The sequence below is a fragment of the Vombatus ursinus genome, unplaced genomic scaffold, assembly GCF_900497805.2.
Source record: "Vombatus ursinus unplaced genomic scaffold, bare-nosed wombat genome assembly UNPS02014817.1, whole genome shotgun sequence".
Classification (NCBI taxonomy): domain Eukaryota; kingdom Metazoa; phylum Chordata; class Mammalia; order Diprotodontia; family Vombatidae; genus Vombatus; species Vombatus ursinus.
The window spans coordinates 5,665,024-5,678,270 of NW_020954595.1; the positions used below are offsets into that span (position 1 = coordinate 5,665,024).

General features: G+C 41.7%; 1 protein-coding gene across 1 annotated transcript in view; it reads left to right on the plus strand.

The window, feature by feature from the left end:
* Positions 1 to 13,247, plus strand: part of NME8 (NME/NM23 family member 8) — a 61,435-nt gene that overhangs the window by 10,342 nt on the left and 37,846 nt on the right. The window contains exons 5-6 of the mRNA XM_027835769.1: positions 3,397 to 3,513; positions 9,913 to 9,982. Coding sequence (XP_027691570.1) covers positions 3,397 to 3,513; positions 9,913 to 9,982 — 187 coding nt within the window. The remainder of the gene's footprint in view (positions 1 to 3,396; positions 3,514 to 9,912; positions 9,983 to 13,247) is intronic.

The window sequence follows — 13,247 nt, forward strand, 5'->3', positions numbered from 1 at the left end:
GTGCTTAAGTTGAATCTTAAAGGAAGAATGAGCAAAAAAGCAGTTATTAAGCACTGCCTATGTGCCAGGCACTGTGCTAACTGCTGGGTATACAAATATCAGCAAGCAAGCCAGGACCTGCCCTCAAAGAGCTTCCATTCTAATGGGGAGAGACAACACATAAAGAGGAACCAGAAAGGGGGCAAGCAGAGCGCAGGTGCTGCGCTTGGGAATGGCCAGGGAGCGTGCTTGGTTCTGGGGAACAGAATGTAAAGTCTCATCTCTCAAAGTCCCAGGGACAGTCTGGGCTTTGGCAGCAGAGGGATGAGAAAGATGGCCGGAGTGTATGTGACATGGTTTGGAAATAGTGGGGAAGGTCCTGTGAACCAGAGGTGAGGAGGGAATGCATTCTATGCACGGAAGATGGCCACGGCCAGGGCATGCAGGTGGAGGGTGGAGTGCTGTTGGAGAGGAAAAGAGGGAAAGTGATTGTGGATGTATTTCAGAGGGTGGGAAGGGAAGTCATGAAAAGAGAGGACAGGGCCAGGTTCTGGGGAGCTTTAAAAGCAAAATGGAGACTTGCTGTTTTTATCCTGGAGTTTACTGAGTAAGGAAGTAATGTGATCAGACGTGCTTTCAGAAATACCACTTTGGCTGCTGTGTGGAGGATGGACTGCCAAGGATGGAGGACCCAGAGACTGAAGGCAGGGAGGCTTTTGCAATAGTTTAGGTGAGGGGATGAGAACATAAACCAAGGTGGTGTGGCTGTGTAAGTGGATAGCCATAGTAGGACAAAAGAGATGAGAGTAGAAATGACAGGATTTCCCAACTGACTGGATATGTGCAGTGAGGCAGAGTAAAGAATCTGGGATAATGGTGAGATCGTGAACCTGGGAGTCTGTAAGGATGGTGGGACCTTCAATAGGAATAAGGAAATTGGAATCTTGGAAGGTTTTGATGGGAGGTAATAATTAGTTATGTTTTGGACATGCTGAGTTTGTGATGACTTTGGAATATCCAATAGGCAGCTGCTATAGTGGGACTGTAAGCTTGGAGGAGAAATTATGGATAATATAAATCTTTAAATAATCTGGATAAGGATGCTAATTAAAAACACGAGAGAGAGAGAGAGAGAGAGAGAGAGAGAGAGAGAGAGAGAGAGAGAGAGAGAGAGAGAGAGGAGCATCTAGGACTGAGCCTTGGGAAGTACTCCCAATTCTAAGGCGTGATACGGAGGACGAGCCTGCAAGGTCTCCGAGGAGCTGTGATCAATCAGACAAACCTTGCTGCCTCATCATCCATTCCGGAAAACTCAGAGGAGACGGTGTCACAGTCAGAAGTGAGGGGAAGAAAGCCAAGGGCCAAAAATAAGACCATCGAGCTTGGCGATAAAGAGGTGGTTGTTAATCTCAGAGAGAGAAGCTTCAGGTCAGCAGTGAGAACAGAAGCCACAGGACCCAGAGGGAGTGAGAGGAGAGGAAGGCGGGGCAGCTTATGTACATAGCGGTTTCTAGGAGTTTGCAAAAGGAAGGAGAGAGGTGGGATGATTGTCTTAAGGGATGGTAGGATCTAGTGAAGGTTTTTTGTTTTGTTTGTTTTTAAGACTAGGGAAGACCTGGCCCCATTTGAAGGTAGAAGATAAGGAGTCAGTAAATACGGAGGATTTGAAGATTGGGGGAGGGGTGATGATAGGGGGTGGGGTTTGTTAGAGAAGATAAGATGGAATGGGGATCAAAGGCACGTGTTGGCCTTAGTCACAAGTAGGGTGACTTTATTATTAGAGACTGGGTGAAGGAAGAGAGAATCATGTCAAGGAGTTTTGAGATGAAGAGAAGGTTAGAAGAAAAAGTGTCTCATGAGGAATAATCTTATTTTCTCAGGAAAATTAGAGATGTTTCCTGATGAAATTACGCTGCTGGGGATATCTAGGCCAGAGAGAATGCACCAACTTAGCCAGATAGCAGAGTCTACATCCCTAACCCTAGTCGGGCGTTACCTGGGCTTCTGAGTCTTTGTCCCATTCTTCCAAACTTCCCTATTTCAATTGAGGGCACTGCCACCCTCTCAGGAACCTGGGTTCGCAACCTCAGATTCATGCTTGACTCTGTCCTTTGTGTCCCCCTTCACCCCCTACTGAGATGGTTAAAAAAAGTTAAGGAATTTCAGGATATTAGGATTTGCATTTTAGTAACCAATACATAAACATAGCTAATTCATACAGTGAATACAGCTGTTGGAACTCATCACTTTTTTCTTATGCAGTGCTGGCTTGATATGGCAAAGGACACTGACTGTGAATGCCTGCTGGCCAGAAAGAAATCCCCTTAGCATCCCTCTTTCTTGACCCCTGAAAAGTTTGCCCTGACCGTGGATCTGGTCTGTTGGGGCTGAACTTTAACAGACTCCTAGGACCCTGTGGAAAAGGAGCTGAGAGCACCCCAGAGTGGGGAAGTGAAGCTGCATAAAGCAAGAGGCAGGGGGAGCAGCCGCTGTGAGTTTGGCAGCCTCGGTCTCCACTGGCTCCCACCCACCATTCCCCCTGACTTTGGTCTGTTCTCCCTCAACTGCCTTTGGGACCACTGACTGCAAGGTGTCTGAACTTGACTTGGAGCCCACTCTTGGAGCGGATTGCCTCTACAATTTAACTTCTCGGTCCTGTTTTCTTTGAAAGCTCACTGTAGGCGCCATCTTCAAGGCTCAGTTTTGATTCCATCTCCTTGGTGAAGTTTTTCTATTTTCTCCCTGTGGATATCCCCCACCCCAGCTATCAGTCCTCAGTATAATCTCATACTATAACCTTCTGTTTAACTATCTATATACTTGGTGTAATTCTCTATCCCTTCCCAATATATGTAAACTCCTTTGTGGTAGGGATGATTGTGTTTTTGATATTCTATTTCTAGCACCTAACACAATGTCTTGTATATAGTCAGAATTTTGTTGATATTTTTTGAATTGGAGGTAAGATTCATCCGGTATTCCAAATTGGACTAAAGGTCTGAGCCAAGGTGTCCAGAAAGGCATTTGCACAGTGTGTTTGGGGAGATAAAGGAGGCAAGGCTTCATGGCATTGAGGGTCTGCTTCACAGAGTGTTGACAGCCAACTTTGTTTTTGTCAAAGCAGATTTCATTAATACCCTTTGGCTTTATACCACAGTTTTAAAAAAGCTCTCTTCTTCTGATCTTTAAATGGAATGCTTTCTTGTTAACAATGAAAGACATTTAGGGAAAAGCAGCTCATACAGTAATAATATCTGTGAACATTTTGCTCTAGTGATCTCCTATGTCTCTGTTGAAAGGAGGGGGGTATATTTTATTAGTGATCATAATATTGGAATAGTGATAAAAACTTTGATAAAAAAACTGGTCATGGAATTACACTGAGAATGTGATTTTATTTTTTCTCTTTTCTTTTAGAATGGCAGAATCATATCGATGGTTAAAGGTGCAAATGCACCATTGATAAATGCTAAAGTGATTCAACTAGTTGAAGATGAAAGGAAAATTTTAGCAGGGGAAATGTCCCGCCCAGTGGTAATTTACAAAAACAACTTGCTTTCTACTTGTGACGTTTAGAGACTTATGGGGTATTGAGATAGCTATCACTTCACCAATGTGGGCACTCTCTAGTAACATAGTCCATCAATCAACCACCAATTAATAGGTGCCTTTTGTGTGCCAGGCACTGAGGATACACTTGCAGGAATTCAATAGTACCTGCCCATAAGGGGTTTACAGTCTAACAGGGGAAACAACATATGTAGGTATAAACAAGACACATAAAAAACAGGCCCATGGTAGCCTCGACAGGGAAGATGCTAGCAATTGAGGGACTCAGGAAACAAAGATGATACTGCCTGCACTCCTTCTCATCCTGTGTCATTCTGTCCATATTTTCCACAAGTCCTCCTTAAAGGGCCACTCCAATGCACTGGAGATTTTTTCCTGGTTTTCTAATAGAGGCGGGGAAAACAAGGGAGCACAAGAGCTCATAACACTACTGAAGGATGTTTGCACTGAAGTACTCCAAAGTGTTCCTGGGGCAAATGGCATGCCTTCAGTGGGGGCAGGTAGGAGATGGAGACCATCTTGGGGAAGGGAGAGAAACAGTCATGTAGGAGAGGAGCTCACTCCATCTGGTAGCTTCCTATTTTAACTAATTATTCTTGCTAACTAGGTCCCATGGATCTGTTGTTTCTATGTTGCTGAAGGACCATAAGTACTATTGGTACTCCCCCTAAATTTGTCAGCTGGGGGCAAAGCTCTGGTCACTTTACCCTAGTTACAGCTACGCTGGCTGCCTATCTCTCATTCTGTATATATGCCTTCTCCCAAAGTCTTTCCCATAGCTTCTTTTTGTCCACAATTCATGATTAGTAACATTTGCCTATCATTTAACCAAAACCATTGTGTCAATGAGTAAATTAATTTGTTACTAGAGGAGAGCGGGGGACTAGTTGGCCAAAGGAATAAGAATCTTTCTTCGGGGAAGGTTTTTCAAAAGTTGCATTTGATTACGTTCATGACAGAAAACGAAAGCATGGATTATAGATGGAGAGTGTTTATCATCCTCATCAAATCCCAACAGTTAGACCTTACTTACCATTAAAATCCATTGAGCCCCTTTTGCTCTTTGCAGTCAATGAAAGCATCTCTGAGCCACTGTGGTTGGTGATAAAAGGCCAGAGGTGCCTCCGTGTCCAAGGAGTTGTGTGGTACCATGGAAAGTGTACTGAATTTGACATTCACTTCTCACCTTTGCTGCTTCCTAGCTGTGTGACCTTGGGCAACTCACTGCTTAAATCCTCTGGGCCTCAGTTTACTCATCTGTAAAAATGGAAGGCTTGTACTAAGGTCCTCTCCAACTTTATATCTATCTCTGATCCTATAACATTAATTAGATAACCTTAATCCATTCCTAGAACTTTTTGAAAAAATCCACTTGGATGATAGTTTTATTTTGTCAATTATGGATCAAAAGTGATTTATTTAAAACCAAAGTGCTGTAATATCAATTTGTTTTCTATTTAAGAGATAGGACAAATTTCTTTTTTTGGGGGGGGAGGCTAGGCAATAGGGTTAAGTGACTTGCCCAGAGTCACACAACTAGTAAGTATTATGTGTCTGAGGCCGGATTTGAACTCAGGTCCTCCTTACTCTAGGGCCAGTGCTTTATACACTGTGCTGTCTAGCTGCCCCAATAGGGCATATTTCTAAAGAACTAAAGTTGAACATCACTAAGAGGGGGATGGAGAAGGAAGGGGAACATTAGGCACAAGCAGCTATGTCTGATCACAAAAAAGGAACTGGGCAGCAGAAGCTGTGTCATGGGGGTCATCAGAGAAATATGTTGTTGGATTGGTCATGAAGCAAGAGTGAGGCAGAACTGATGGTTAGCTCATGTGCTCCATCAGTGGTCATGGCATATTGAGAGAACTAGAGGAAGGTCCCTGCTATTGTGTGGACCCTTTATGGTTGATCTATGGGAGCTCATAGTCCTTACTTCTGCCTTCTAGGAACTCTTTCACATGTCCCCCAGCTGTTGGTGCCTTTAACTCTAAGGTTACCTTACACCTAATCTGTAAATATTTGTATATGCCTATTTATGTGCTGATTATCTCCTCCATTAGAATATAGAGTCCTTGAGGGCAGGAATTGTTTTTCCTTTTCTTTTGTATTTTGTGTATCCCCAGCACTTAGCATAGTGCCTAGCTCAGAGTAAATATTTAATAAATGTTTACTGATTGACTGATTGAAGATTCATGTAGGTTACACAGACATGGATGGAGGAAAATCTGCATCTTGGGAGTACACGCCCACGTTGATGAGATCATAGACTCATTTGAATATTGAAGTATAAAGGGCTGTCACACAATGGTTTGAAATGATGTTTTTCTCATTAGGAGAGTTTGAGCAATTTTTTTGATCATTTGTATTTCTTTTTTTGAGTATTCCTTGTTCAAATTATTTGCTTACTTATTATATAGAGGTGGGGTGGGGTAAGATAGACTGTACATTTACAAATTTGTGCCACTTCTTTATGGGTTTGGGTGTCAGATTTGTATTCATTTATACAGTAGCACCAAAGTCTTCCCCCTGTGCCACACATCGTGTGGAGGAGAGGCAGCATTTTCAAAGGCTCTGCCCAAGTAGTACCAACTCAGGTAGCTTCTCCCAAGTTGGAAAAGCTTTGAGGACAGTCCTAATGACAGACTGTGGCTGTACTCCAAGGACATGGGTAGCTGGGTTCCAAGAATCTCATCACCCGTAGGCTGGTCCTTCAGTGACTAGTTTTTTGGTCGTGGAGATCCATGAATCACAAATGTGGAGTGCCTTCATTCCTGTCTGACCCTTTTCTGCTCCTGCAAGGAGGGTCAGGGTCAGAGTGATAGAAAAGAGCTGCGACAAAGAATCCACAGTTGTAGATGTTATAAATGTTAATTTAACTCTTCATATACTAAATGTGAGATCAGAGAATCAGAGGGCTAGGGCTGGAAGACACCTGAGAGGTCAATTAATCCCCCTAAGCATAAGTGGTATACTCAAGGTTCTATGGGTAGTTAGGGGGTAGAGCCAATATTTAGCCCCAGTGCCTCTAAATCCAAAGCCAAATTTATTTTCAATAATAATAATAACAACTAATATTTATAGAGCACTCACTCTCTACCAGGCCCTATGCTAAGTTCTTTACAATCGTTATCTCATTTGATTCTCACAATAGCCCTGGGAGGGAGGTGCTGTTATTATCCTCATTTTACAGATGAGGAAACTGAGGTTAACAGATGTTAAGTGACTTGTCCAGGGTCACATGGCTAGTAGGTGTCTAAGTCTGGATCTGAACTCAGGCCCTCCTCACTTCAGGCCTGGTTTTCTATCCACTGTACCACCTGGCTGTCCCCATTTTCCATAATGACCAGCATGTCAACCTATGACTGGAGTAACCGGATCCCAACCATATTGAGATCCTCTTTGAATTCCAAAGTTGGAAGGGAACTCAGAAATAGGTCTCCTGGACCAAAACAGTGACCTCATGGGGTGCACAGAGCTTCATCTGGCCCGTGCTCTGTGTGCACCTATGATATCAGAGAGTTCTGAGACATGGATGAGATGGCAAATTTTATCCATTTTCACTTGTAAGTCAGGTGATTATTTCTGGCTTAGCATCCACATTTAAAATGTCGCAAGTGGGGACAGAATTTTTATGTAAAGGAAGCAAGCTCAAAGACCCTTTTGTAACATAAACATGATAAGAATGAACGAATGAATACATGAAGGAAAAAGCACTTATTGAGTTCTGACTGTATACCAGACTGTGCCAGGTACAGAACATGCAACCACAAGGCTCCTTTTCACCAGTTGCAAAAATCTCCAGAGAAAACAGCCTTTGTGCTTCTTGTTCCATTCTCAGGACAAACAGATGGTGCTTCTCTCTTGTCCTTCCCCTCTCTACCAGCCTGCAGCAGTGGAGCTTCAGCTATGGTTCTGAGGTCTTAACCTAACCGTCGTGTGAGGTCTTACTTTCTAAGCTTCTCCAAGTGAGAGGGATCCCGCTGCTCTCGAGGTGATGCATTTCACTTGCCTGGTCTCATCATTAGGAAGGCTTTCTTCACTTCTGGCCTAAATGGACATCTTTACAACTTCTATCCTTTGCTCCTTGTTCTTTCCTATCGGGATGAGCAGAACAAGGCTAATCCCTCTTTTGCCTCTTGCTATAAACAAAAGTAAGAGAAAAGGATACTTTAGCTCAAGGAAAGGATGCCTCACAATTTCCCCTTGCAGAGGTGAATGAAGGAGTTGGCAGAGCTGGCTTTATCATGTTTCCAAAGACAACTCAAAATGTCATTTCATGGGATATTTGATCATCTTTTATTACAGTGCTTATGATGAACCTTATCAAAAAGACCAGCTAAAGATCACTGCAGCTTGTGTGCTAATTTTTTTTTTGTTGTTGTTGTTGAGGATGAGGAAGCAGAGAAATCCTATGAAGACCTTATAAGAGCCTCCAAATTAAATCAACATATACTTTTACATGTGGTGGCAAATGTAAAAGTAGGCATAGGGGAAGGTGGCAAAGATGTGGCAATACAAGGTTCAGGAGCAAAAGTCAAGATGGGTAAAAGGCTTGTGGACAGTATCAAACCCCATAGTCACCATTCATGAATGCTTAGTTCACAGAGCTCTTAGATGTTGAGCATGATGAGAACAAATGAAATTTGTTACATTTTAATAAGTGGGAAATAATTGGTTATTTATTTTTGAGATATTTTCAAGTTAGCCATCTGTATCTGGTCTGACATAAACACAACAATGAAAAGATAAAAATTATATTAAATCAGAAGAATGAATAAAAATGAGAAGATATGGTACCCAATTGAGAAAGCTCCAGCCTGTGCTATTCAAGCAACATGTTGACAACGAAAAATGGAAAGTGGATAAAAGAAAAGTTAATGAAACAGGCTATTAATATTTCCAAGGACTTTTAACGACTACAGATTGTTGTCACTTCCTCCCTCCTGAGCAGCTGGTAAATCTGGTGTCTTCAGGCTTTCTTCCTCTGCACATTGGCCATCCTGTAGATGATTCTGCTGCTTATTCCGTGCACTAGATTTACTAGTCATGTTTCTTTTCTAGTGGTATCTTTAAGACTGATAAAAACCTTGAAAAGAAAGCTTCACTTTGCTGGGAAGTCCCTTTGGGGATATAACCATATATGTCAACTTTTTGTATGGCATATTCCTACTTTTTTATTGTGTTTAGAAAAAAAAGTCTTGTGTAACTTTTTGATGTGTAATATCTTCCCCTGTGGAAAAGATCACCTTCATGTCATTGTCATGTAGTAATTATTTGAATTTGGGTTCATCCCTGGTTGGCATCCTATAAATTCTAGTGATTTGCAATATGTCCCTTGTTCCTGGGAAATATAGAGCGGTCAAGTTCATTTCAGGTCCCATTTTCTTTTACAATCCAGATGATGCTTATGTTCAAAAAAAATCATTGCTTCGTATTGTAAGTCTTCCATGTCTTTTTCTGGTTGATAACACTGTGTGCTCATTTTCTTGCTTTTTCTGTTGCTTCTGCAGTTCTAGCATTCACAGATAGGATTCTGGTTTGCACTGAGAGTATTATTTTCATGCACCTAGAACTGAAAGAGACAAAGAAAACAAGACCACCACCCCAAGCCCATTTCTCAGGATCATAGGACCTAAGGGGAAGGGAAGATATCTCTTCCCCACCCAGCATAGTACATGGTGACCCTGGTGTGGGTGAATGAGTCCTTCACCTCTGGATATCACCTGAAAGAGAGAGGCTGTGCCTTGGATAGATTTAAAGACACAGTCCATAGGAAGAGGCTATTCTCACCCACGTGGAAGCCTGTGCTAGATGTTTGTACCAATTGTCCCTGAAGCAGGCCCCTCACGATGGGTGCCTCCTTCTCATGTGATCTGGGCATATGCTTCAGTCCCATTATATTTGTATTCCCAGCACTTAGCACAGAGCCTGGCACACAGTAGGAACTTTATAAATGCTTATTAACTTAACATTCATTCCATACTCATATTTGGTACATCCTTCATCCTTCCCCTCCCCAGCACATTGTTTCTTGTAAGAAAAATTAAAAAAGGAAGAGAAAAAAACATCAACCAAGCAAAACTAACCATCACATGGGCTGTATCTGATAGTGCATATAATGTCCCAACCCTGTAGTCCCCCACCTCTGCAATGAAATGAAATGAGGTGCATTTTCTCAAATTTCATCTTAGAACAATTTTGGCCATTATAATTACACAGGATTTTGGGTTTAAAAAGTTGTTTGTATTAAATTGCTATAAGTCATTGTATACATCATTTTCTTTATTCTAGTAGCTTGATTTAAATTATTGATCAGCAAATCAGTCATTATCCTCTACTTCTATTTCCTCCCTTCTCACTTAGCTTCCTGAATTAGTACTAGTGGATTCAGATGAAGGCGAAGATGTGGTTGAAACTCCAGAAGTACCTGTGGGCAAGTAATAATTATATAAATTAAATAGGAAGTGCTAAGCCAAAGTCACATGGCTCTTGAATGTAATCATGTGATTTTCCCAACCACAAAAGTCTTCCTCATGTCATAGAAGTCCTTCTAGGTTCTTGAGCAGAAACTGAATTCTGGCAGCTCTGACTCATTTGAAGAGGCTTTGGGTACGATCCAAGTGGCCTCTGGAATCTGTGGTCTGAGGGTTCCTCTCCCTGCGGGTGGGGAGATTGGCCATTGGTAGATTGCTTACTCACCAGATGATGGATTCTTTGGCTGTGGTGACTCACAAAATACAGCTTGGCGTTCTGACAGAGCGTGGCTTATGCAATTCTGACAAAATTCAAGGGTCTGGAGTCACCAGCTCTAAAAGGTCAAGGGCATCTTTGATCTTCCCTTATTATATTATTCTTTAGTCCTTCTTATTCTTCAGTGTTTCTTAAAAAGAGAGGCGATGACAGTTTTCTCTGTGTGCTTGGATCACTTAATCACATTTAAACTGCCCAAAAGAGAAATCCATCCTCCCCTTTACTTAATTTTTAGGGTAAAAACCAATAGGGCAACTTGGATAACCTTTTGATCCAAATGAGATAAAATGTATAAAGTGTGCAGTGTCTGGCACTTAGTAGATGCCATATTAACACTTATTTCCCTTCTCTTTTTGGGTCTATGGAATTGAACTTAGTGGGAGTTGACTGTTGGGTTAAAAATGCCATGGAACGCTTATCCGACAGTGAGTTTTGTCTTATCTGGCCTTCCACCAATTTGTGATCTTCTGGACATGAGCCCCACCCCCTTCAGTGATAGAGGCTGTAACTCGTGGATGATTCCCAAACCTGTGTGACTCTTGTCCATGTCCTTCCCAAGATCCTCCACAGAGGGTCTGCTGAAGGTGTCTGGGGACTTCATTTAGTTCTCTTTCTGGTGGCATCAGAGGTGACGGACTCATTCATGCATAGGAGGGATACCAGACAGTAAGCTGGATGGGGGAGGGCCACCTTCTCCTTGGGTCCTGTCACCCCAGGAAATGGGGTTGGGGCTTTTGTCTTATTTTACTTGTCTTTTTAAGTTCTAGGGATGGGGAGTAGAGTCCTTGACCCAGGAGTTCTAGACACAGAGACCTGTAAACCCAAGACACTGACTTCCTAGGCCTTCTGTACTATGGTGATTACAACCTCTGGCCTGGAATGCAGGTGTTAGGTGGGCTGTAAGATTCTCGTGGCCAGAGTTCCCAGTTTGGGGGACTCTACTCTCCTTACTTAGAATTGGAAAGAACAAACAGAAGAAGATAAAAATCCCTGAGACTCCAGAGGCCGGTTTTTCAGGGCTACAGGCCCTAAGGGAAAGGGGAAGGTAGACCTCCACCAGAAAAAGAGAGTGACTGTGCCTCAGTCAGGCAGATTTAAAGATGAAGTCAGTTCTGAATAGATACCCAATGGAAAGAGGCTACTCCCACCCACTCAGCAGGCCAGTACAGGATGTCTTCTCCCAGAATCAGGTCCCTGGCATCTCCCATAAGGTTGCCTGCATCTTAGATGCTATAGGCATGTGCCAAAGCCCTGTTACACTTGATTATGTATTGCAGCCTTTTCATTGTCCCTGGGGTAACTATGGGTTGCTCAAATATTATCATGGTTTTAAAAGGATTAAAGTGAATGGTCTCTAGATATAAAAATAACTTTGTATCACTATTCTAACCTGGTTCTGTTCTAATTAAAAGTTTTTTTTAATGGCTTCCTGGGAAGAGAGGCACAGACATTTTAAAACCAGAGACAGAGAGATCTGATCTTGTTTTAGGCAGTTTCTAATGGGAGGAGGATTACTGCAAAGGAAAATTAATCAGTAAACCTCACACATAAAGTTCAGAGATGGGCTCCAGTAGCTATAGAGTATTTTTTGAAATGAAGAAGATGGTCGCAGGAATTCAGTGTTCCTGTGCAGAGGTAGGGTGGCCATCAGCTTTTCCTGCTTCTGGATGATTCCAAGCTGTGTGGATTGGCAAGAAAAACCCCTGAAGAGAAGGGAGTTAAAATCTTTGGGGAGTTTCTTCAGTAACTAAATGAGAAAGTGGCTGGAAAAGTAGACAGTTGCAGTTCTGAAGAAATAGAACTCAAAGAATGTTGGAAGCTGGGTAAAAGCTAGGAGGGAATTAAGTACTAAATTATATGAAATGAAGAAGCCACAAAAAAAAGTTCTTTAGTTAATCTAGTTGGAAGGTGAATCTAGAGAATGAAGGGTTTTGAATGTTGGACAAACTTCATCAGAGGTTCCAGAACTCTGGACAAATTGCAGGCAATTTGGGAATGAGTTAAGTAGGGGTAAATAGCTATGTTCTACTTAAGCCAAACATAAAACCAGCATCAGTTTCAGCAATGATGAAATTAAAAAATAATGGAAAAAGAACTTAGTTGTACCTAGTTTGTATTTCTTTAAATCTTGCTCCAATTACCTATCACCGTTTAAAATATAGTAATGAACTGTCATTTTCTATTTTTATAGTAAAACCATGATTTAGTGGAATTGTTCTGCCCACTCATATAAGACAAATCTAATTGTTCAAACTATGAAGCGCTAACAAAGATACCACTGTTTACCTGATGATGCCTGCTTGCCACAATTACAAAGTGCTCAAAAAAAAAACCCTCAAAATTTTCCTAGTGCTATTTCCCTACAAATCCTCACCTGTGAAATGATGACAAATGCCAATAATATATAAATAAGTTCATCATAGGCTTACAAAATTGATGAATGGTAAATACACAAGAGATTATGGCAGGGAATTTAGGAATATTTAGGGCATACAACTAACCTTTGAGAAGGATGGCATAGAGCACTACTCCAACATTGGCTTTTCCATAAACTGTCCCTGGATGTGTCCAAGTGAACTACAGGTCTAAATCAACAGGCCATTTCTGATCTTCTTGTGACTTGAGTCTCGAATTGGTATATCATCTTTAGTATTTCTAAAGAAGAGAGTCACATGGTGGATAGTAGATGGAGTGATAGAATTGGATTCAAGAAGACCCGAGTCTGAATCCCACCTTCTACATTTAAATAGTTTTGTGATTAAGGGCAAGTCACTGAATCCCTCTGAGTCTCAGTTTCTTCATCTGTAAAATGGAGGTAAATATCTGTAGTACCTCCCTCCCAAAGGTTGTCATGAAGTTCAAGTGAAATAATATATGTTGAGAACTTTGCAAATGTTAAAGAGCTTTGTAATTGCTTTGGCTCTTACTCTTTTTGTTGTTGTTGTTGT